This window comes from Eptesicus fuscus, chromosome 7 (genome assembly GCF_027574615.1).
Source record: "Eptesicus fuscus isolate TK198812 chromosome 7, DD_ASM_mEF_20220401, whole genome shotgun sequence".
NCBI classification, from domain to species: Eukaryota; Metazoa; Chordata; class Mammalia; order Chiroptera; family Vespertilionidae; genus Eptesicus; species Eptesicus fuscus.
Window position 1 is genome coordinate 66,136,251 of NC_072479.1, and position 26,029 is coordinate 66,162,279.

Genomic DNA, 26,029 nt, shown 5'->3' on the forward strand with positions numbered 1-26,029 from the left:
TACCTTTTTTTAAGAGGGCTGTCATAAGGATTAAATGAATTAAGATACAAAAATATGGGTTTAAGTAAGTGCCTGGCACACTTTACTGTTGATGCTATTGTTGATATTACTGTCATTATTTATATTTTAATCTTCAGTAAAGGAAAATTATTTTATTCTAAATAAAGCAAATATATTAAAATTCATGCACAACAATTAAATCCACAGTAGTAAACATGGTTCTATTTTAAAACGTATCTCACATGTACTTACAACGCTTAGAGAGCCATCAAGAAGCAATATATTTCTGTTTCATCTTCTCCTTTTACAGTTGATATGCATCTCTCTCCTCTATGAAGTCCTAATGACCTAGAGTTATGGGCTCCGGACCTGGAAGTCAGTCCTTGTTTTTTGGGAGGAGGCACTTATCAGATCATACATTTTAGAAACACTTTTGCATTCAGAATCATATGTGGAATGAAATGAACTTGTCACTGATATCTTGCATTAAAGAGTGATTTATTGTGGTGTTTTGTTGTTGTTTTTCAAAACAAAGGCCACTTTAGCCAACTGGTTGGTAGGTCCTGTTGTCCTCAGGACTTTAGTTTGATTCCCTAACTGATGTTGGGGCAAGATCTGCAGCCATGGGTTTCAACAAAGATGCTTCTCAAGGAATGAGAAGATCTGAGGAATGGAATCAGCTAGAACTTTCACCCTTCATTTGCTCTTATTCCTGCATGGTGGCTTGTAGCTACAGGATCGCTTGTGGGGAGTGGCTGCAAACACCAGCAGACATAAAGGTGCAGGACCCAGAAACCAGGGGAGGAGACAGATGAGTAGCATGTCACCGCAATTTAATGGGAGGCTTCCCTTTTTAAAACAGAGAGGGAAAGGGAACCAGGAGAAGGCAACATGCCTTCATAACTTCTGTTATAAATGAAGAACAACTTTGCTAGATAATATATCTGTCTCATTTTCTGTGGATGGCCATATGCAAATATTAGTTTCAAAATGAGTATTGCCTGAGCAGAGAGGAGGTTTGTGGCAATTACAAAGATACATCAGGGAAGATCTCATTTTAGGCCCAATCTCTTATATGTATGTGCACATGAGCATCGTGTGTGCATGTGCGTGCGTGCGTGTGTGTGTGTGTGTGTGTAAAATGTTAAAATCCTAGAAATGGTTTAATGTAGATTTTTTGCTTGACTATACCAATTTTCAGTTTTCCCATTTTAGTATATCAGAGGCAGCTGGGCAACTAAAATTGTAGACGTCCAGCCTCCTAGGGCCGTGGTCGGCAAACTGCGGCTCACGAGCCACATGCAGCTCTTTGGCCCCTTGAGTGTGGCTCTTCCACAAAATACCACAGCATGGGCGAGTCTATTTTGAAGTGGCATTAGAAGAAGTTTAAGTTTAAAAAAATTGGCTCTCAAAAGAAATTTCAATCGTTGTACTCTTGATATTTGGCTCTGTTGACTAATGAGTTTGCCGACCACTGACCTAGGGAATTTCTTATTTGAAAATACAAGACTCTTAGGCAGAAGAGAAATGATTCATTTCAAATGGGTTCATATTTTAAGGTGTAGAGGAAGAAGGTGAATGAAGTATAGAAATGTAGAGATGGGTAAAACAGAAATTGGTGCAAACAGTTACCCAAAGGAAATAAAATAAGACGAGCAAGAAGAAATGCTGAAGACCACTCTGTGTGTAGGGGAGAGAAAGAAAGAGAGGGCTTATTAGGAATCTTATGTCCCACTGGTCTGAATACTTGCTGGTTTTTGTCACCAGGCAGTCCTCAGGAATACAACCGACTGTTTTGGATGACATGAAATTAGACTGCTTATACAGAATATTAAATCATATTATCCCAAGGAGAAAATGAAAATATAGCACTCTCTCCTTTGGAAAGATGATCACAGGTGGCATTTAATCCTTCCCCTCTGGCTCAGAAATGCCTGGTCTTTATTTGCTGCTGCAATTTTGTGAGGGGACTTCCCCATATTAATTCCCAAAGACACATCTGATACCACAAACCCGTGGCAACAGCACAGCAGATAGAACTGTCAAACACTTGCAGAGAGAAAACACATAGGTGATAGCCAGAATATGTTCTCAGGAAGTCAGCTCATGCTTTTGCTGCTGCATAATCCCTACCCTGTATCAACCTCCTGCAAGTATCTGTGTGTGGATGGTGTCACTGGGTGAGGTCATCTAACAGGGAGGGCCATGATTTAAGTCATTTGGAAAAATTTAGCTACCCAGTGAGGGCAGGATCACAGAGGTACTCTACTTAGGTCCTCATGAACAGGAGATTAAAATCACAATAGCTCTAAAGAGATTCATTTAAATAAAAGCCAGCCAGGAAACTTGAAGGATAAGAAGTAAATCCCCCCTTTCTCCCACGCTCATCTCCCTGGGAAAGGAGTCATTAATTCTTCATTACAGGGTATCCTGTAATCTCCCCATCAGCCATGTGGGAGCTATTTGTCTATGGGTACAATTTTGTCACAGTTTTCTTTAATATAATTTCATTATCACCCTTAAGACTCTTTGTTTCCTGTGTGTGCAGATAGAATTGAATTCAAGGCTTTTTAATGTGACATGTATTTATTCATTAAGTGTGACATATTTCCACTGAATATAAAGTAACCAGACAATAACACTGTATCCATTCTGCTGTTGTTTCTTCCATGAACCAACTCCATTAAGCAATGCCATATTGCCTGGCTTGCGTGGCTCAGTGGTTGAGCATCCTCCCATGAAACAGGAGGTCACGGTACAAATCCAGGTCAAGGCACATGCCCAGGTTTCAGTCTTGATCCCGAGTAGGGGGCATTCAGGAGGCAGCCAATCGATGTTTCTCTCTCATTTATGTTTCTAACTCTCTCTCTCTTCCTTTCTCTGAAATCAATTATATATATACTAGAGGCCCGGTGCACGGAATTTGTGCACAGGGGTGGAGGTGTCCCTCAGCCCAGCCTCCACCCTCTCCAATCTGGGACCCCTCAAGGGATGTCCCACTGCCCATGTATAATCTCACAATCCAGGATTGCTAGCTCCCAACTGCTCACCTGCCTGCCTTCCTGATTGCCCCTAACCACTTTTGCCTGCCAGCCTGATCGCCCCCTAACCACTGCCCTGTCAGCCTGATTGATGTCTAACTGTTCCCCTGCCAGCTTGTTTGCCCCCAACTTCCCTCCTCTGCCGACCTGGTCACCCCTAATTTCCCTCCCCTGCAGGCTTGATTGCCCCCAACTGCCCTCCCTTGCAGGCCTGGTCCCTTTCAAATGCCCTCTCCTGCTGGCCATCTTGTGGTGGCCATCTTGTGTCCACATGGGGGCAGGATCTTTGAGCACATGGGGAAGCTATCTTGATCTTGTGTGTTGGAGTGATGGTCAATCTGCATATTACTCTTTTATTAGATAGGATAGAGGCCTGGTGCATGGGTGGGGGCCAGCTGGTTTGCCCGAAGGGTGTCCCGGATCAGGGTCGGGGTTCCCTTGGGGCGTGGGGCAGCCTGGGCAAGGGGCCTGTGGTGGTTTGCAGGCTGGTCACGGCCCCTGGTGACCCAAGCAGAGGCCCTGGTATCTGGGATATATTTATCTTCTACAATTGAAACTTTGTAGCCTGGAGCAAAGCCAAGCCTTCTGCTTGCTCCGTGGCTGCTGCCATTTCTGTTTGGATTTGTTTACCTTCTATAATTGAAACTTTGTAGCCTTAAGCGGAGGCCTGGGCCGGCCAGGGCCCGTTAAAAGCTTGGCTTCCTTGGTCGCCAGGGGCAACCCTAGCCTGCTCTCTCCAGCTCAGTGGCTGCCGCCATTTTTCTGGGGATTTATTTTCTATAATTGAAACTTTGTATTCTTGAGTGGAGGCCTGGGCCCGCCAAGGTGTGTGGAAAGTTTGGCTTCCTCTATTGCTTCCTCTAAAGCAGGCTCCCTCCTGCTTTCTGTGGTGGCAGCCATCTTGGTTGGGGTTAATTTGCATACTCACACTGATTGGCTGGTGGGTGTGGCTTGTGGGCATGGCTTGTGGGTGTAGAGGAGTGATGGTTAACTTGCATATTACTCTTTTATTAGGTAGGATATATATATATATATATATATATGAGGCCTGGTGCATGAATTTCATGCACTGGGGTGAGGGTGTCCCTCAGCCCAGCCTGCACCCTCTTGCAATCTGGGACTGCCGGCTCCTAACCGCTCACCTGTCTGCCTGCCTGATCGCCCCTAACACCTCTGCTTGCCTGCCTGCCTGCCTGCCTGATTGCCCCTAACTGCCTCTAGGGCACTGGGAAGGATGTCTGGAATGACATCCGGAAGGTTGTTTGGCTGTCTGGTCTAATTAGCATATTATAGCATATTTTGCTTTTATTATTATTGATATATATTTTCTGCCCATAATATAGCCAAGAAAAAAGAAGTGTCAAAACATACAGTATACATATGTGGAAACACATGTATTTATTCCTATCTAACTTTAGCCACAGAACTCACAGATATAATTTTAAAAGCTGTATTCGTGGACCTAGCCTTTGGGAAAGTGGTTACCTGAAAACCAGGGAGGGAGTCAATGTGGGTGCAGATGGTACTGGGTGTGGCATGTAGATGTGAAAGGAAGAAGTGACAGTGGCAGACAGCAAGAGAACAAGGACAAAATATAGACCCGACATATCAGAAAATGTAGCCAACTAGAGTCATGTCATATAGGGCACACAATCTTCCAGGCCTTTCAGCCATTGAGCATTTCACTCTATTATAGCATTGTGTAATGATTGCTGGGCATAACACAACCCTGAGTGTCAAAAAAGGTTACATCCTTTTTAGTGTACTTAATTGGAGATGTTAACAAAGTGAACTAGATTTAAAATTCTTTCCAAATAAAAACAATTAAAATATTTTTGAAGCTTTCATTATCTAGATGATACCTTAAAATGGTACCCTTAGTTCTTGTTGAGGCCACACAAGTAAAGCTATCCTATCACTCTCTCCACTGAATATGTCTGTTCCACTTACTCACATGTGCATGAGAAGACATTAAAAATATGGGATTAAACAAGACTAAGTCTTGGTTTCCAGGTTCCCTGTCCCTCCCTTGATACAGTCAATGCCAGACACAGTCCAGTTTGTTAACTACAGGCCACCACGTACGGAGCTCACTGAAGTAGAAATGATGTATGTATTCTGGAAGTTTTCTCAAAACTAGTGGGACCCTGACTAATTCATACTTTTATTCTTTTTAAATTGGAGCCTTAGTAAAGGGTCCTTGATGGAAAAGGAATTCTGTGGCATCTAGCGAGAGGAAGGGAAACTATGCAGAAGCGATGTGACCGGGGAGCATCACCCTGAAGACGGGAAAGAAGAAGAGCAGACGGCTGGGCAGGATAACCCTCTGGTGTCGGCCTGAAGTGGCGGGGCCACCTTGATCATGTATTTGTGATCAGCTGTGTATGCAGCCATCTTCCTAATGACACAGGGTCCGCCCCAAAGGCTGGGATGGCATTTTGTCTATTTTTGAAGTCCTGTCCTAGGCACCTTGTTGAATCCAAATGTGTTGAGTTCAAAGAACCATTCTCTGGGGTCTGTATGCAGTAAGAACAAATGGGAACTATAGATCTGCCCTAAGGACCAGACGTTCTGCAGAACGTTTCAACAGTTTGTAGCGTCCCCAGTTTGTCTTTCGCGTCCTCCCTCTTGTTTTGCAGTGGAACTCAACTCTCAGGGGCCTGAGCAGCCGGGTGGCTTTCTGGAGCCATTCTTCCTGGGAAAGGACTCAGGAAGGACAGGAACTTTGGCTCTCGAGGTTATCCCTGATTTGGCCCCGAACTTCTCTAGTTCTGCAGCCCCCCTGTGACCTGCTTACCTCTTCTCTCACTCAGCTGAAATGTAATGTTTCTGTTTTCATGGGGAGAAGAAAGCATATTTCCTCCACCTGTCTTGAACAACTTATTAGTAAATAGTTAAAACTTCTAGCCTTCTAGGCTTTCATATAGTAATGGAACATTGGGTTTTGCCACCTAAATTATTCTGGAAAAGGTAGCAATAACCGTTGCTGCTGCTAGTAATAACAGCAATGAATGCTTATCCCTCACCAAGCACTGTGCTAAGAATATCACATGCATGATCACATCTAACCTTTGCAGCCATGTTTTATCATTATATTTTTTTAAGATGAGGAAACAGGCTTACGAGAGTGTAAGTAATGTGCCCAAGTAAGTGTGGAGCTGGAAGTTGGAGTTAAATTATATGAGTTCAGAGAGGGCACCCTCATCACTAATTATCAGCTAATAATTCTTAATAAATGGCACCATCTTCACTGGAACAATAATACCTTTTTATTTTGTAGATGTTACTACCCAAAGCAAAATCAAATCCTTTTCTCTAACATTTTACTTTGGACACTTGCCCTGGCAGGTGTGCTCAGCGGTTAGAACATCGGCCCTCACACCAAAGGATCTTGGGCTCCATTCCCGGTCATACCTGGGTTGCATGTTTGTCCCTGGTCCTGGCTGGGCACATAGGGGAGGCAACCAGTCCATGTGTCTCTCTCTCATCAATATTTCTCTCTCTTTCTCCTTCCCTCCCTCCCTCCCTGGTGCTACTCTCTAAAAAGCAATGGAAAAAATACCAAAAACAAAACAAAACAAAACAAAACAACCCAACCCAACACAAAACAAACTAAAAGAATTGTAAGAAACTGAAGGAAATAACCACACCACATACTTGCAAAATACGATCCCCTTCTCGAATCCGGCCATCTTTGGCAGCAATACTATTTGGATCTACCTGCAACAGAGAGGACATACATCTTCAACCTGATCTGAAATTTCCCCCCAAGAACTTAAAACTATGATTTAAAAAAAATATTTCTACAAACCTGATTCACGATTCTCTATTGATTTTATAGAGTGCATTTCAAATTTTTCTCTGTGAAAAAATCACTGATTCTAGAGCCACATAGTATTCCATGGTGTAAATAAATGTATCCCAGCTTTTATATCAACTCCTCTAATGCTGGGAACTTGGGCTGTTTCCAGATCTTGGCTATTGTAAAGAATGCTGCTATGACCATAGGGGTGCATATATTATTTCTGATTGGTGTTTCAGGATTCTTAGGATATATTCCCAGAAGTGGGATCGCTGGGTCAAAGGCGGCTCTGTTTTTAATTTTTTGAGGAAACTTCATACTGTTTTCCACAGTGGATGCCCTAGTCTGCATTCCCACCAATAGTGCAAACGAAGATTCCCTTTTCTCTGAAACCTCACCAGCATTTGTTGTTGATTTATTGATGGTAGTCATTCTGACAGGTGTGAGGTGATATCTCATTGTACTCTGACCTTTACGACAGCATGGATAGACCTAGATATTATCACGCTAAGTGAAATAAGCCAGTCAGAGAAAAATAAATACCATATCTGGAATCTAATGACCAAAATAAACTGGTGAACAAAATAGAAACAGAGGCATGGATATATGGAACAGACTGACAGAGGTTAGAGGAAAGGGGGTTGGAGGATACAAAGTGAAGAGATTGGCCAAAAAACATACATACATAGCCCATGGACATAGACAACAGTGTGGTGATGGCCTGAGGGAGGGTGGGTAGGGGCTGGGTGGACATGGGTAAAAGTGGGGGGGGGGTATGGAGGACATCTGTGATAGTGTCAACAATAAAAAATTATAGGAAAAAATAGTTGATTCTAAAAATGTAAATAAACTGCTTTAGAATTAGTAATAATACAATTAAAAAGACTAGAGAACCCTTGATTTGAAGATCATTTTTCCTTCCCTCCCTCTCTTTCTTCCTGCCTTCTTTCCTTGAGCTGTTCTTCCTTTTTTTATATCCATTCACTCATTTCTGTACCCCAACTGTCAGACATGGTCTTTAGCTGATGTTAATACTTAGGATTCTCTAGACCAAGAAAATTTACTTTCTACTAGGGTGATTTTTAAATCCTGCCTTCGCTGTCTTAGAAAAGCTGATAGCTATACTGTAAGTCCATACTTTTTAAAGGATTTCTGTCTCGTGAGCACATTAATTTATAAAGAGATTTATAATCTATGTTGCTTAAAAATTAAAAAGTCCTACCCATGTAGATTATTACTAGACACTACATATAGGGTGAAATATATTAACTAAAATGTTTTAGAATAAATAGATATTTAGCACGCAATAAAGAGTTTATCAATATTTTAACACGCCAAACTTTAGTGATGACTTACAATTTACGAGGGGTAATTCCACCTATCACATTTCACATGATGACTTCAAACCATTTATTGAGCTTATTTCATCAAAGTTTTGTTGTTATTTTTCGTTATTATTGTTGTTGTTTTAGGAACCTATTTCAAGTGTTGCATGAGGTTGATCCATCCGATCCAGATGTTAGATATTACTTGTTTATTAGGTGGTGTCACCTAATAAATGAGTCTTAAGTGATCAATCAAAACCAAAAAGACACTGTAATTACACGCAAGAGGTATAAGAAAAACATTTCTTCCAATATGTGTGTTCAGTGCCTGTGGCTTATTTACTACCCCTGGAAAGTCAAGTTCTAAAGCTGACATATTTAAATAGTAAACAGAGACTTACTAGGAGGAAGTGAGGGTTAATTAATCAATGGTAACCTGTTTAGAAGCCATTCACAATCTAAAACTTTGTCTTCAGAACTGTTATTAAACTAATATTAAACTTCTACATGTGTACCTCTGTACATATTACAAAAGAGAATCCTGCAGGTGTTTTCCTTATACTTCCTCACCATAACTGCAGGGATTATCATAGCTGTACATTTAAAAGATGTATATAAACTAGATATTTGCTGGAGATTTTTCCATTGTAAGAGCCAGTCAGTAAATTCTTTTTTTTTAAAAATTATCTTTAATGTTGAAAGTATTACAGATATCCTTTTCCTTTCCCCTCTTTGCTCCCTCCCCAGGCCTTCACCACACCATTGTCTGTGTCCGGGGATTATGCATATATGCATATAAGTTCTTTGGTTAATCTCTCTCTGCCTCTCTGAGATTCATCAGTCTGCTGCATGCTTCAATGTCTTTGGGTCTATTTTTTTTTTATCAGTTTATTTTGCTCATTAGATTCCACATATAAATGAGATCATGTGATATTTGTCTTTCTCTGGCCAGTCAGTAAATTCTTTGGTAAAGTGATAAAGAGTAACATTTACACATTTATAGAACTGTATAGTTTTCTAAGTGCATTAATTATATTATCTTTTACATTTTCTAAACATCTCTATAGAAACAATGAGATAAGCATTGTTGTACTAAGTTTCTAGCTGAAGAAGCTGAAGCTCAGTAAGTCAGGTAATGTTTTCAAGATCATGGTCAAGAAAACTTGGAATAGCAATTAGTATCTAGTCTGTCTACCTTCTGCATTTATACACACACACATACATATGCATACATGTACATTTATTTATACATGCACATATGGAGGATTTAGATAATATATACATGTACATATGCATATATACATATATTTACATAAAGAGGTAATTTTTAATCTTAAGTATATATAATTTAATAAATCATACCTTACCGCTTCTCATAAAATGATTCTTTTGGGAGTTAAAAAAAATCACCTATAATAATAAATTTTGCTTCACAATTTTTCAAAGTAATTAACATGAAGGGTGTTTCACATTCAAGTACCTCATTTTTTAAATAGTAATTATGGGGTTGCATAAAACAAACTAATAGATGCATGCCTTGAATATTCAAATTTATTAATGCTGTCAGCAGAGTAAAATATGTGATTGTTGTGAATATTAGATTTAGAACAATTAGTCAATGCTATTGTTAGCAGCACTGATAGAAGACACAGTGGAATGGAAGGACAAATGTTTGCTGATCAAAAACTTTGCTTGACTTCCTGCATACTTATGGGCATTTATTCAAATTTGGACAATGTTACTATTTTTGCTTTTTTCCCTTACTGGGATTCTGTGGTGAAAGATCCACATTAAACAAGCTGATAATAATTACATTACTTGGGCAACATCATTTACTTTCCTAATTGAAAGTGACAAGTGTTGGAACATGGCCAATTCCTCACATTCAAGCCTCCCAAGGATTTTCTCATGGTGAGCCACTTTACTCCATTCCTCACCGTCTCCCTCCTCCGACCTCGCTGCGTGGCCTTTCTTACCTCACTGACATAAATGCCGGTGTCTTCTTCATCATCCGTGCGGTAACAGACTGTCAGGCCCAGCTTCTCTTGACTGCTAACACGACACAACTCGACCTCCTGAGAAAAACGCATGCACAGTGACATTTATCTCAGAGAGGAATCCCACAGCAGAACGGAGAACTCACGGATACTCTGAGTTTCCCTGGGATGTTTTCATAATGATTGCCTAACTTTTGAAATTAAGTTGTTACCAAAATCATCAAAATAGACCTTCAACGTTCATTTCTGCATATTCAAGCCAATGCTTCCAATGTCATCGTATAGTTGGAAATGTGCAATTTTTGCATGAAATCATAAGCTTAAAACTCCTTAGAAATCACACAATGAAGTATAAATAAATGTGCATACATCCATATGATGGAATCAATAACATATTTGAGAATGTCCAAGCAGGTGGCAAAATGTTCATTGAAATATTGAGATTCACTGTTTCTTTATTTATATTTTAATAAAATACAGTTCAAATAAAAAAAGACTATATTAGATTCTACATTAATTCTTTTGAGTTCTATCCAATAAGATAATAAGCAAGTATTTTGTGTGGCTCAGGTCAAGGTTTCTATTATTTGGTAGAAGCTCTCGCCCTTGAGATGAAATGGGTTCATCCAGACTGAAGGGAGAGACCCATCAACAGTCATGTGGGCAGAGGCAATGATTCAAAATGCAGCAGTAAATGAACAAGGAAACACATTGACTGAAACACATGGCTAAGAGGCTTAAAAAGTCAGTCTTTAGGTAATATATATTGAATCTATTTCCTGATTTATGTTCAGCAAAATAATAATAAATTTCAGTGTATTTCAGTTTTATATCATGAAATAGACTTGTACTACTCTCAGCAGCAGATGACTTTAGGATAAATTGCATAATTCCAAGGACTAAAACACAAATTGGAACTCTCATCCTGGAGCACCTGTTCCTGTTGGATGGAGAATATAAGGCCCTTTAGCAAATCACCAGATGAGAAAGAACAAAGTACATTTAATGGAAACTGATGTCTGGATTACGTTTCTAGAACTCGGGCTCTGTGGGAGCTGCAAACGTGCCGGTCTTGCTTACTGCTCCTTCTCCATGGTCTACCGCGGGGATGCACCGAGGGCGGACACTGGTTGAAGGGTGATTGCTTCTATTTCAAAATCTGTCCTAAATGCTTGCAACTTTCTGTGAAACAATAATTAAGTCATCTTTCCTCTTTTTAAAAAATATTTTTTATTGATTTTTAGAGAGAGAAAAAGGAAGAGGGAGAGAGAAGGAGAAACATCCATGTGAGAGCAAAACATCGATTGGCTGCTTCCTGCACTCCCCCTACCCAACCAACTGAGCCACACCCGCGAGGGCAGTATTGCCTCTTAATTGAAGGCTGATTGTGTGTGTGTGTGTGTGTGAGTGTGTGTGTGTGTGTGAAAATATTTCAAAGATTGATATTAATAAATAATCCATCTAACTGTCTATAATCTGAAATAATTACCAGGACTAAATAAAGAAAAATTCACTTTATTTTAAACAAGAGGATACTTCCCAGTATATTCTGCATTACATTTGAAGTATCCTCCCTTTCAATTTTGCATTTCAGTGAAGGCTTTGTCTTTGAATAATAATCATTTATTTTAATGACATGCTATAAACCACAGGTAAATCCTTAGCAAGGGTAAACTATCATAAGCTCCAGTGACCAATAATTTCACAGCTAATATGAAATCAAATAAAATTGCAATCTCCTATCTTGAGACATGCCCTTCAAATTGGTGAAATACATAAAACAATGAATGTTGACTTTCTAACTGGTGGGCAAATATACTCTAAATTACATTATAATGATTAAAAAGGGCATGGTGTATGCTGAACAGTAAAGAAAATAGATGAAAAATCTTTTCACCTAAAGGAAGAATTGGGGGGAAAAAGTGATATGATTTGGCACCAGAAGAAAAAGTAATACCAAGCAAGGATATTTTCACAACTGGCAATAATTAATGCCTCCAGAGGGAAAGACTACTTGACTAAAACTGGGACATTAGGAGGGAATTACCGCAACAAAAGAGCTCCAATTACAGCAGCGAAGTGCACAGTTGAGGAGTAAAGAAGCTTGTGGTTCCTAAGAGGCCTACAAGGAAATCTAAACACCCATAAAGAACCGGGATTGGGGCCTTTAAATTCAAGCAAATGAAGAGCCTTCGTCAAAGCTCAAATCCATTGACTTTTAATGTCCTGCCCACAGCACAGGACAAAGTCCCTCCCAGTGGGCAGATGTTTCCCAAGGGAGCGTTCCTTTCCTGAGTGTGCTCTCTACTTGCTCCGTGGTGCACCCTGGCTTGATAACTGTTTAGAAGATGCATATCAAAATACTGTGCAATAAAATGGAACCAGTGCATTAAAATAAAAAGGGCTGCCCAGCTGGTGTTGCTCAGTGGTTGAGCGTCGACCTACGAACCAGGAGGTCAAGGTTTGATTCCCAGGTCAGGACACATGCCTGGGTTGTGGGCTCGATCCCCAGTGTGGGGCATGCAAGAGGCAGCCGATCAATGATTCTCTGTCATGATTGATGTTTCTATCTATTTCTCCCTCTCCCGTCCTCTCTGAAATCAATAATAAAAATATTTTAAAAAATTAAAAGGCAGAATCTACCCCCTTTACCACAAATAAAAGCATTTATCCAAGAATCACCGGGGAAAAAAGACTAAGATCCTGAGGTCAAAATAACTTTTCAGTATTGTCATCATATTGGACCTAAGCGAATGGGTGAAACAGGTCTCAATGTTCCCTACAGTACCTTTGTTTTCAATATCTCCCTTTTATAAATACTCAGCACCCTCAGATTTCCTTTGATCTCCCTGAAGTTCTTAAGGACTGCCTGTCTAGGTAGCCAGTGGTATTTCAGGTGTGCCACTGTAATGACCTTTCTGCTAAAAATACCTGAGGTTTGGTATGATCTTCCATTCTCTCAAAGCTAGCTCCTGAGTCATAAATATAATTGATAAATCCATATTCTTAAAGGGATCATCATTAAAATCACTTAAAATGTGGGCCATCCAGGGGTCAATACATACTAATAAAGACTGCAAATGCCAAGCTTTAATTCAAACGACGAACTTTTTGGTGTCGCGATTTCAGGCTCTGAAGGAAACTCAAGTGAGATTCCCTGGATGCCACAAACCACCACTGTACACCAGGCCCAAGCGTGGACCTGCATTTCTCTCTCTGGTTGAGAATGCCTCAGACCACACATTTCATATTAGTACCCAGAAGCATATGCTTTAGAATCAAAGTTCCTTTAATTCTACGACAAAATAACTCACACGCAGCTACCTGTAGAGCATGCTGTGTGCAGGAGGCCAGGGTGGCTTCGTCAAGCCTGCGTCTCTGAAAGGAATGCTCGGGCACGGGTTGCATTTAGCATTCCCTTCACAGTGCACCCAGACTCTGATTTCTGAAGAAACAACCTCTGGTAATAGAGGATGCTTTCCCTAACAACGCTCCTACCTTTCCCCCTGTCACAGAGAAGCTGTTTGATGGAAAACATAAAAGTGAAATGCTACCTTCTGCACATTTCCTGCACGGAGACGATTCAGGGGCGTATACAAATCAAAGCCGCGCCGATGCTCCCCATCCATAAGTCATTCGTGACTGCGGTGGAAGAGGCACTTCACAGGTCTGGGGAAGCTACATTCATTTTGGCTTCAGTGTGCTTTAAGATGCTATGTTCGGGAATATGTACAAAGTCCCTTAAAAAATCAAATCATGGTATCTAATCCTGGGAGAAACTGATTATGTGGAGGTTGAGGGTGGAGTCTGAGATTGAAGTTAGAAAAGCTTGTTGTGAATCATCCTTCCAATCTTAGAATGACAAGAAAGGGGATTTCACATCAATCGGTTAGACTGCAGTGCTGGGAAATTTATATATTTTTTTTATAATTGGATCTAGGGAGAAAGTAGGAACTTAAAAAGAAAAAAACACTATGCTTGCTTTGGCTTTCTAGATAGGACTTTCCTGTTGGAGGAAGAACTGAGGCTTGCAGCTGCCTGTCATGGCTTTTTAAGCAAATTGTTTCTAAACTCCAAAGAGCTCAGATGTCTGTGCCACAGAGGTTTTCCCCCTGAATGAGAAAATTCAGAGGCTGCCGGAACTACTCAAGTCTGGAGAAGAGCCAGAGCTAGACACGATGGTCACTGATGTTAACTGACAATCATGGGAGAGAGAGGTTATGTGTCCATACTTTTCTTTTTATTTCATTTCTTTTGCTGCTTTTTATTTATCAGACAACATATGGACTACTATACAAGTTTAGTATTAATCATTGTCTTACATTTTTTATTTTTTAAAGATATGTTTATTGATTTCAGAGAGGAAGGGAGAGAGAGATAGAAACATCAATGATGAGAGAAAACTATTGATCTGCTGCCTCCTGCATGCCCCCAACTGGGGATCAAGCCCACAATCCCAGGGCATGTGTCCTTGACCGGAATTGAACCCGGGACCCTTCAGTCCATAGGCGGACACTCTATTCACTTAGCCAAACTGGCTAGGGCCCATTTTGTATTTTTTTAAAAAATATATAGTTTTATTGATTTCAGAGAAGAAGCAAAAGGAAAAGAGAAAGATAGAAACATCAATGATATGAGAGAATCATTAATTGGCTGCCTCCTGGCACACCCCCTACTGGGGATCGAGCCGGCAAATACCCTTGACTGGAAATGAACCTGGGACCCTTCAGCCCACAGGCCGATGCTCTTATCCACTGAGCCAAACTGGCTAGGGCTTACATTTTGTATGTTGATTAGTAACTAGAAAAAATCCATGCTTAGATATTTCAACAAAATATTTACTTAAAAAAATAAAGGGCAAATATGAAAATTTTAACCCCCACAGGTAAGAGAAGCCTAGATACTCTACAGCAGCAATTTTCAACCTTTTTCATGTCATGGCACACATAAACTAATTACTAAAACTGTATGGCACACCAAAAAGATATATCATATTTTTTCCCTATCTGGCAATTTAAAAAACAGGTATAATTTTGATTCATTCACACTGGGAGACTATTGTTATGTTGCCTGCTGTCATTTTTTAATTCGACAGTTGAAAGGAAAAGAGGGCAGTGCTCCTGACTAAATAGTCAGATATTACATGTTTGAAAAATTTTTTTGGCACACCTGTTGAAAATCGCTGCTCTTCTGTGAAAATATTGCTTCAATAACATCATCTCCTGGATAATGAAAACCAGGTATAATACTTAGTGAGAAATAAATAATAAAAGCCCTGGAGTACTCAAATTGCTATTACAGCACTCAGGCCATACACCCCAACTCCAAACGTTCACAACAAGTAGCTGCAACTAGTAACTAAATCACATTTCATAAGACATTACGGTGAAAGCAAAACAATGTGGCGAACACTAACATCCCTAACCCCAACTCCTAATTCAACTATTTCTTTTTCAATGATTTTGTGGTGAAATGTGGGCAGTGCTTAATTCCCAAATACCTACTCTTAGAGACTTTCTGGATTCTTTGGGAAATAAATTTGACACATTTTTTCTAGACCTAGGTGTCTGCTTCTCACTATGGGCTCTGCATTGCCTTAGGACAGTGGTCGGCAAACTCATTAGTCAACAGAGCCAAATACCAACAGTACAATGATTGAAATTTCTTTTGAGAGCCAAATTTTTTAAACTTAAACTTCTTCTAATGCCACATCTTCAAAATAGACTTGCCAAGGCTGTGGTATTTTGTGGAAGAGCCACACTCAAGGGGCCAAAGAGCCGCATGTGGCTCGCGAGCCACAGTTTGCCGACCACGGCCTTAGGAAGCCATGAATTACTCATTTTGAATGAATTTTATACTTTACCAAAAAAGAAATATCAATAATCGATGTCATGAGTTCTGGGCCAGGAACAGAGAATCTGATGAGTGTGAGAGATGGTACAGCAGCTTTGTATTGTTACTTCTATAGTGCCCACTAGAGAATCAGGCCAACTGTCCTTGAATGGGCTTTCACCCAGTCCTGCTCTAAATCAGAACAAAAGCATGGGAGGCAACAAGGGAAACACTTTTGTTTATGTCTTCAGATAGGTTCTTTTTTTCTATTTTGATTATGTATCTTTTGAGAAAACTGAAGTTGATTTTAGATATTAGGATCATGTGATTTACCTTTATAGGAATCCAGAAATCCAGCATTTTCATATTTGGCTGCTGAGTTTTTGTTTGTTTGTTTTTTAAGAATTATTTTCATGGATTTTTAGAGAGAGAGAAAGGGAGAGGGAGAGAGAGAAACATCGATGTGACAGGGAACATTGATCGACTGCCTCCTGCATGTCCCCCATTGGGGATTGAGCCTGCAACCCGGGCATGTGCCTTGACTTGGAATAGAACTGACGATCTTTCACTGTACAGGACAATGCCTAACCAACTGAGCCACACTAGTCACGGCACTGACTGCTAAGTTTTGAACAAACATTAAAATGATCATTTGTTACCTTACTAAAGGCATTGCTAAATATCCAGTCATTTGTGGCCAGATTTTGTGACTTATACATTAGCTCCATCAAAATAGTTCAACATGCCATAAGCAATGTGTAGAATAGACTATTTCTAAAATGTCATTTCCACAATAGCTTCACTTTTAAAACATCCACTTTAAATAGTCCACTCTCTGATCAGCTCAGGTACTCTTGCATTCGCACTCTTTGCTCTTCCACTAGACCTGGAACCTAATGACCCTTGTAATTTTCACTCTCAACAATTCCATTAGGCCTTCTCCTCTCTCCTTGCCCAGCATGGAATCCTTAGTCATAATAATCTATACTAATAAAAGGGTAATATGCAAATTGGTCAGTATGCCCTCACAGTAACAACTGAACAACAGGCTGCATGGGGCGACAAGGCTGGCAGGGGGTTAGTGAGGGACGACCAAATGACTGAACTGAACAGCAGGCTGTGTGGGGTGACCAGGCCAGCAGGGGGGCAGTTGGGGGCGACCGGGCAGGGATGGGGGGCAGTTGGAGGCGATCAGGCTGGCAGGCAGGGGTGGTTAGGGTTGATCAGGCTGGCAGGGGGTGGGGGCAGTTAGGGGCGATCAGGCAGGCAGGAAGGCAAGCAGTTATGAGCCAGTGGTCCTGGATTGTGAGAGGGATGTCCAACTGGGGATGTCCAACTCCCCAGGATTGGGCCTAAACCAGCAGTCGGACATCCCCTGAGGGGTCTCAGATTGGAGAGGGTGCAGGCTGGGCTGAGGGCCCCCCCATGCATGAATTTCGTGCACCGGGCCTCTAGTCTGTTATAAATATCCATAACTCCCTTATTCTCTGCATCTACAGTATCACTGAGTAAAGGGCCAGTCAATCATAGTTAAGTACAACTATTCACTTCCTCTATTCCTACCTGAGCAGCTGTGTAGTCCTGGAGAAAAACACACAACCATGCTATCACACTGTAAATGTGTTACCACTGTAAACTCGTTACTTGTCTAGTTGTACCACTTTTCTCAAATTTCCAACAGACCCTGCCCACTCTCAGTGATGACCTCACCTCATAGTTCATTGGACACTGGTAGATAATTACCACCTCAATTTTCTATTCTCCCAGACTGATATTTCACACCCCTTTTCTCTGCTACAGTGCCTTCTCTCTCTTTACTCTTAGGTAATCATCCTGTTCCATGCTCCATGGGAAAAAAAAAAAAAGATGAAATTGAACCGACTGCATCTTCCCTCCACTCAAAGTAGTAATATAAATTCATCTGTAACCACCTCGCTGTCTATCCCTCTATTATAATAAAAGATAAACACCCAATTCTATCAAAAGGCAATGCCTCCCCTCATGCTTTATTATTCCTTTTTTATTTTTCAAGAGTTTTTCTCATGGAATTATTTCTTCCCTTTCTCTTATGTCATCAGTTTATCTTGTTAGATCATTTTCATTGCTATTAACCCTCCTCCCACCCCAAAACATTAATAAACTCACATGGGGTGGGCTAGGAGGAAATCCAATAGAGATGGTGATCAGCTCTAGGTTGGGGTTGTTGGAACAACCTAATAAAAGTGCCTTGGAAGAGATCATAAAATTGACCTTGGTGTTCATCAAAACCAAATTTCCAAGCAGAGAACTTCTCCATGAAAGAGGACAGAGATGCGAAACAGCATGTTACGATAGAGGAGCGTTAGCAGGTAATGAGTATGAAGCTGAGGGTGTAAGATTTGGGTAGATGAGAGGGCGTGGTGAAAAATAAAACTGGGGAGATAACCAAGGGCCATACCCTGGAAGGATGACCACAACATATTAAGTAACTTGGACTTTTTGCAAAAGTAGAAGAGGAGTCATTGTAAAGAAAATACAGTCTGATTTGTAGTTTGGAAAGATGGCTTCAGCATTAGCACAATGATCTTACTGGTTCTTATATTATTCTTTAATTCTCACCTGGGATGGAGCATTGGAGGACTTCCAGAAGAGTGTGTTGGGGTAGCAAAAATCACTGCTTGAAATGAGATAACCTGATAGAAGCATGTTATGTAGGTAAGATGCTTGGAGACAAGAACAAGGTTGAGAAGCTAATGTTTGCTGTAATGTAAACTGAGACCGGGTGATTAATACAGGACTCTAGGAGAGAAGGGCTTGAATTGAAAAGTTTCTTGGTATTCTTTCCACCCTTCATGTCCACAGTGAACTTAAAAAGAAGAAATAGACACTGAACTTTTACATGGGCGTACAGTCCATTCTCTGAGAGGCTCAAACATCTATTGCCATTTTGATGGTGCTGCTTTTCACCTGGTCCTGCTGGCTATTGTATCTCCACTCCTGGCATCTGTAAATTGTCTTTTCTTTGAATTACTGAAAATAGCTTTTTCAAAAGAAAGTGTTAACAGCATTACTTTGAGATTAGCTATGTGCTCTCCACAAAGTAAACAGTCAAAAGGACAGAGTGCGCCTTTGTGCCTTGGAAGTCCCTGATTCAATGACTGCGCTTCTTGGTGACATTCATTGTCATGCTTTTGAGCTGGCTATGTTTTCATTAAAGAAGATACCGTGTTATTTTGGGATGTTGTTTTAAAGTAAACAACAACAACAAGAGTCCATCATTTTGAAGAGGCAGGCGTTTACTTGAGAAAGGCAAAATATCTATTTTTCCTAAATATAAGGATCTATATAGATAATCTTTAAGTACTCTGGGTGGAAAAATGAGCATTACAGAAGAATAGCAGCAAAATTGAAACATTTGAAACAAAATTGAAACAAAATGATCCTCTAACCTGGCCGGGTAGATCAGTTGGTTAGAGCATTGTCTTGATATGCCAAGGTTGGGGGTTTGATCTCTGGTCAGGACAGATAGGAAAATCAACCAATGAATGCATAAATAAGTGAGACAACAAATTGATGTTTCTCTTTCCCTTTCTCTCTTTCTCTCAAATCAATTTAATAAATTATCCTCAAGAGTATCTTCAAGGGAATTTAGTAAACTCGGACTGAACTAGGTTATAAATATCAACATTGGGTGTGAAGCTATGCTGGTAAGGGTTATCATTATTTATTTAATGGGTAACAATGTAATTGGCAGCCATCATTTTGGAATACTGGAAGCCCTGTTAAATATTTGGCAAAGGAGTTGAGACACTGCTTGCCCCTAGAGCTGTAGGACATATGAGTAGGGACAAAGAAGCCAAAAGGGCAGAATGAAGAGACAAGGATTGCAGTCTAATATAAACCTAAGAAGGAGTATACATAATTTAATAGGATTAAGACTGCTCCAAAGGGCATAGAGTTTAGGAGGAATATTTACTGTGAATTTGGGCTAAAATTTAATGAAAGGAAAGAATTCGGGGCATGTTAACAAAAACTACTTTTTGAAATTGAATGGATATATTAATATAAATTTATTAAATAACATTCCATTTATTATGCTTCATGTCGGGTCACTATGTTAACATGCAATAGACTTTTTTTGTGTGTGAACAATAGTGTAAATATACTATTTTCTTTACAGTGGGTCAGATTAATTGTAAAAGTAACACAGACCTGACATTACAAAACATTACATAGAATAAATCTGTGTTCTGAAAGTGGATCAAAGAAAGAAGTGTTTCATGTTATTATATTTTGTACCCAATATTTAAGACATTGGTTGAAAATATAATCAAATAATGAATTAAATTATTTTCTTGTTATGAAAATCCATAATATTGTTTGCCTTACTATGATCATCTAAAAATATGGTACTCTGTTCCAGCATCTGATGGTCAGTAAGAATCTTGATCCACAAGATTAATTATTTAAAAGATGCTGCTATTCCACATCCAAAGATTAGTATCACAGTGTAAAATCACAAATCTCTTTGTAAATACATAGCGATTAATTGTAGGTAACTAGCTGATTCTGAATTTATGCATTTTTCCATATTTGGTAGGTTCTACATTTTGCCACAGGCCATGAGCCCCCAGTGTCCAAAGAGTTCATTTGATAGCACAGATTTCAGATTTTTCTGTCTCTTCTTTTTGGAGCTGGCTCTCCTACTTCCTTTTTAATGCCAGTCTATTATGATACATGAAATGCACTACATCCTTATTGTACTGGCAATAAAATTCTAATAGCATGCATTACAACCAATTAGTAGACCTGAATATCTCCTGATCTGATGAATGAGAAAGGAGGGTCTATATTTATCTATTTCAGATATTAGACATTGAATTCCAGACTAGGAGACGCCTCAGTTTATGTTAACACAACAGAAATTGGTCAATCCCCCTCAGAACTTCTCTTTATTTAAAAACCATTCAGGAACTTTTCTAGCATGTGTTATTAGGGAAACATAGAGGGAAGATTAACAAAGCAGCAGAAGAAGGGGAAATAAATAAACCTGTTGACAAGATGAACTTTATTTCCATCAGCTGGTTACTGGAGCAGGAAATACAGGCTTTTCTAATGAAGTGCTGGGCTATTATTCCAAGTTTTCTCTAAGCTCTTTCATAGTGGGGGGGTGGGGAGCTTTTTCCGTGGTCATCATAACAGGAAAAGTACAAGACTTTTAAGCCAGTCAAGATCCCATAAATGTCATAAAAATTGTCCCACATTATTTTTGCCTATTATTTTTCTTGTTTGGTAAAGTAGCATTTTCATATAATTAAATAGGTTCACATTCCCTCATAGATATTTCTGATCTAACCAAGGAAACTAAACACTAAAATAAATCTATTAACAAAATATAACAAAAGGTTATAAAATGTGGAACTAAAAGCTTTGTGTTTTACTTAACATTTTTACCTTTTCTTCAAAATTCTCAAAATATTTGATGAGGTGTTTTTTGTTTTTGTTACTCAAGAAGCAATATATGCATTTTAAACATGCCCAGTGTTAGAAAGGAGAAAGTTCATTTGGGGGAGGTATTGTACATTCTTAAATTCTACAGCAGCTTCCTCAAAATGTATATAACATTACTTAAAGGCATAATTGCATGTCTGCATATTTTCTAAATTTAGTTAGAGCTCCTTATCTGTACCCATCCTATATAATAAAAGGGTAATATGCAAATAGATCAAAAGGCAGAACAACCGAACAACCAATCAAAGCATAATATGCTAATGATATGCTAAGGCTGCTCAACAGCTCGCTATGACATGCACTGACCACCAGGGAGCAGATGCTCTGACCAGTAGGTTAGCTTGCTGCTGGGGTCCGGCTGATCTGGACTGAGTGAGATGGGCCAGACACACTCTGGAGCCCTTCCTTGATCCCTCCCTGGCCCGATTGTGCACCGGTGGGGTCCTCAGCCTGGCCTGTGCCCCCTCGCAATCCAAGACCCCTTGGGAGATGTCGGAGAGCCGGTTTCAGCCCGATCCCACAGGCTACTCCCCTTGGGAGAGCATCAGACACAGGCCTCATGGCTGGTGAGCGCTGCTATGGCAGCACGAGCCTCTCAAGATGGGGAACTGATTGGGCGCGAGCCCATGGCAGACACAGTGGGGCCGGGATGAGCAGGAGCAGCAGGCAGGAGCTGCAGGCGGTGTTGGACTGCGGGTTTCAATCTGATCCCTACAGGCCACCCAGAAGGACCCCAGCTGTGCACGCATGCACTGGGCCTCTAGTAGCATCATAATTAACAATAGATTGTAATATTTATCACAAATATTATCCTATCATGTGAGCTTGTACATTTTCATAAGAGTATATATATATACTCTCACATATGTATTGATTTATTCTAGATGGTTTAATTTCCACAGTGACTGGTGCATAGGTATGTAATTGTACGTTTGTATAATTAGGATGCCAACTTGTATCATCTTAAAGGAATGTGAGTAGCATTTTATGACATAAGATAGATAATTAAATAGAATAAATAATCAGGTTAATTTTAAAATTTTTATTTATTTAACATATTTATTTATTAAAATTATTTCACTCAACTATTTACTCAATTATTTAATGTATTGCTGTTTCCTTGGGCTTTTGTGGAGTATGCATGTTTCTCTACTTGCTACTAACGAGATTAGTCTGATCGTTTTGGCCACTTGAAAATTAATTTCAATCATTGCTTTATGTATTCTGCAGTCTAGTTTGGTAACTACATAAGAACATGAATCATCAAAATTAACCTGACCTACATCAGCATCTGTTCACTACCACATAATTTATAATAGCAAAGTATCATAAATGCCCTCTATGTCCAAACTATCAGAGTTCTTGAATAAATAAGGGAATATCTAAATGGTGGGTTTTATGACTCTGAAGAACTTTTACAGTATAAAAATGATCATGATAAAACTACATAATAAAGCAGCACACAAGCTTATATAACATATAATCTTTCCTCCTCCCATCCCCCTTTTTTCAGTCTTCTAATCAAAGAAAAATTCCTGGAAGAAAATATGAGTAGTTCACTTCAGTTGCTGTTATTATAATGATGATTCCTTTCTTTTTAAATATATCCTTTTATTTCCAAACACATCTTCTGTGAGCATTTACTTACTTAGAATCAGAAAATAAGCATTATTTAAAAATGCAAATATTAATTATTGAAAAAATTAATAATAAATTATATGTATGTTATGAAGCTGCAGATCTCTATTCCTTCCCTTCTACCCAATCACTGTTTTTTTTTTTTTTTACTAGAAAACATTGACTAGAAAGCAAGGAAATAATGTAATTTGATCAATTCAGTGGAGTGAGAAGAAACTAAACACAAACGTCAAAAAACCACTATGTGTGAGTAAGAAGCTCAAGTGGCTGTACAGGCATGTCTTGCCTAATCCATGAGCAACAGAGAAAACTACTTAATAGAATAGGGTCTTTGGAAAATGAGTAGTTGTTTTGAGGCCTTATCTAATAAATAAAGAACAACATGCAACCCTGGCTGGTTTGGCTCAATGGATAGAGCATCAGACTGTAGATTGAAGGTTCCCAGGTTTGATTCTGGTCAAAGGGCACATATCTCAGCTGCAGGCGACCCAGGTCCAGTAGGGGCATGTGCAGAAGGCAACCAATTGATGTGTGTTCCTCACATCCATGTTTCTCTCTCTCTCTGTCTTTCCCCATCCCTTCCACTTTCTAAAAAAATCAATGGAAAAAATATCCTCAGGTGAGGATTAACAAACACACAAACAAACAAAAAAAGAATGTGCAGGCAATGCCTGAGAATTCTCAATGCCTGAGAGTCTGCAATTTCAAAATGATGCATAGCTTGAAAATATTATTTTGTCTTAATGTAAAGGAGATATACATGCTAAACCTCAGTTGTTCTTAAGCCCAAAGTACAGCCAAGCATTCCAGCTATGGAGTGCCAGTGCCTAAAGTTCTTTGTGCTTGTACTGGGGCCAAATCTCTACATGATGAACAGGTCGGATTTAAGGACTCTCCACAAATCTAATCATCTTCCCAACCTGACTAATGATGTCACCATTGTGCTAATCAAGCTACTTTAAGTCTTCAGGATTATCTTATAGTCTCCAGCTCTGGCTTTTTTCCAATAATTGGTCATTGCTTACAAAATTATTCTTTCTATTCCTTCTGTTGTTTTAGTAGTTTGGTCCTCATTTCTCTTCTCAACCTTTTCTAACCCTCCTGAATCCATCTGGAATATTACTGCTTGGTTAATTTTCTTAATATCCTAAGGATTGCCAGAAACTCTGGAAGGATTTTGAGGGGTGACATGAGGAACCCTAAATACTATAGGAGAGTGTAAAGCCAGAAAAATACTATATTTTAATGTCTGCTTTTTTAAAAAAATCTAAAAATAGGCATCTTCTAAGGAAACTGGGTAACTATTATCTGTGCATTTAAACTGAATAACAGACATTAATACTGAGGGAAGAGATTATTTCTTTTACCTTAATACTGCATTACATGATATAAAAATAAATATTGCCTGAGTAAATGCAAAACTCCAACAGAACTCCTATAAAACAACTTTGTGTTTGACACTAGGTATTAGGGATACCACTTTGAGAAACAAGAGAAGGCACACGACTTATTGTGTCACTAAAGTGCTGTTCTAAAAGTCTTCTAATACCATTAGGTGTATCCAAATTTAACTCAATATTTAATCTAGGGCAAGCATGTGTGTGAGGGAAAGGGCCTGTGAGAGCAGGTGTGTCCATGAATTTATAAAGGGGCAAGAAATGTATAATACAGAGACATAGTAATTTCTGCACACACGAAAATCCGGAAACACACCCAGGCTAACGCACCCTCTGGAACATACACTGGCCCTACAAGACTCTGTCCTTCCTGCTTGCCATGCCACTGCTACCCAGCACCCCAGGTAGTCACTCCCTCTGAGCGCTCCCGACTAAAATGCAGAAATTCTGCAAATTACTTCTATAATGGGCAATGGAGAGGAAAAAATGAGATAAAGTGCAACATAGGAAAAGTCCATTTGAATTCTATAAAATGGTTTCTAATGATGGAGTCTATTAGGTCTTGGAATGATCTCAGCAGGAGAAAGTGAAGGCCGTGTCATGAGAAGGACTTTAAAAATCTCAGTGAAAAACCGGCTTTAACTGTCAATCGGGCACACGTCGGCAGCAGAGGAAAGGCAGGGCCGTTAGAACATTCCAGGGTTACAACAATCGTTGAAAACTTATGTGTGACCGAGAAAACCTTGCGGTTTACTACCTTGGGCTGGAAGGGAAAGGACACTGTCGTCTCAAAGATTCATTCTATTTGCTTTCTAGGGGGAGGAATCCGTTTAACCTTCAAAATATGGTTTCCTAAGTAAACAGTGTGAGGCAGGATGGGCTAGCAACGAGAAGCAGCCGGCTGCCTGCCATCAGGAGTTTCCCTAACTACTGCACGCATCTCATGTAAAGAAAATGTTCATCTGAAGAATCTTCAACTTTCCACCGTGAATGGAAGTTTTGTTAATGACCGCCCTGTGGGCAGACCACAGTCCTGCAGCTGCTCCTAGATTTCAGCTCTTTCTTTCCCAGATTTTGTGAGCAATGTACTCAGGTACATCGATACCCACAATCCCATGTGCAAAGAGGAAAGAAAGAAAACATTTCTCGTACAGAACTATACTGTGGACTTCTCTTCAGCGCTGGGTGGTCCTCTGAGACCTTCATGTCTTCCCTTCACAAACACAGACGAAGTTTAAGTGCCTTCCTGTGTATTTAATTTAAAAATACCAGCCACCCTATTGTTCAGAACTAAGACCGTTTCATCAAAAAGAGGCTCCTAATTCCTCAGATACCTTCCATGCATGAGGTAATGAACATTTTAGGATTTTAGAAGTACGCCTCACAGTAATCCCTCAGGTTTTTCTATTTCACAGAATTTACTACCCATTTTGCTAAATGCCTTAGAGAGAATTGGTCCAGCTCATGCTTTCTCTGTTAAAGCTCCTGAAACCCTTCAGTTGTGAAA

General features: G+C 39.7%; 1 protein-coding gene across 2 annotated transcripts in view; it reads right to left on the minus strand.

Moving 5' to 3' along the window:
- PDZRN4 (PDZ domain containing ring finger 4) overlaps positions 1 to 26,029 on the minus strand; it is a 350,110-nt gene that overhangs the window by 12,393 nt on the left and 311,688 nt on the right. For both annotated transcript variants that reach the window (XM_008140563.3, XM_008140562.3), the window contains 2 exons: positions 10,145 to 10,243; positions 6,699 to 6,761 (listed from right to left, as the gene is read on the minus strand). In XM_008140563.3, the coding sequence (XP_008138785.2) occupies positions 6,699 to 6,761; positions 10,145 to 10,243 (162 nt within the window). The remainder of the gene's footprint in view (positions 1 to 6,698; positions 6,762 to 10,144; positions 10,244 to 26,029) is intronic.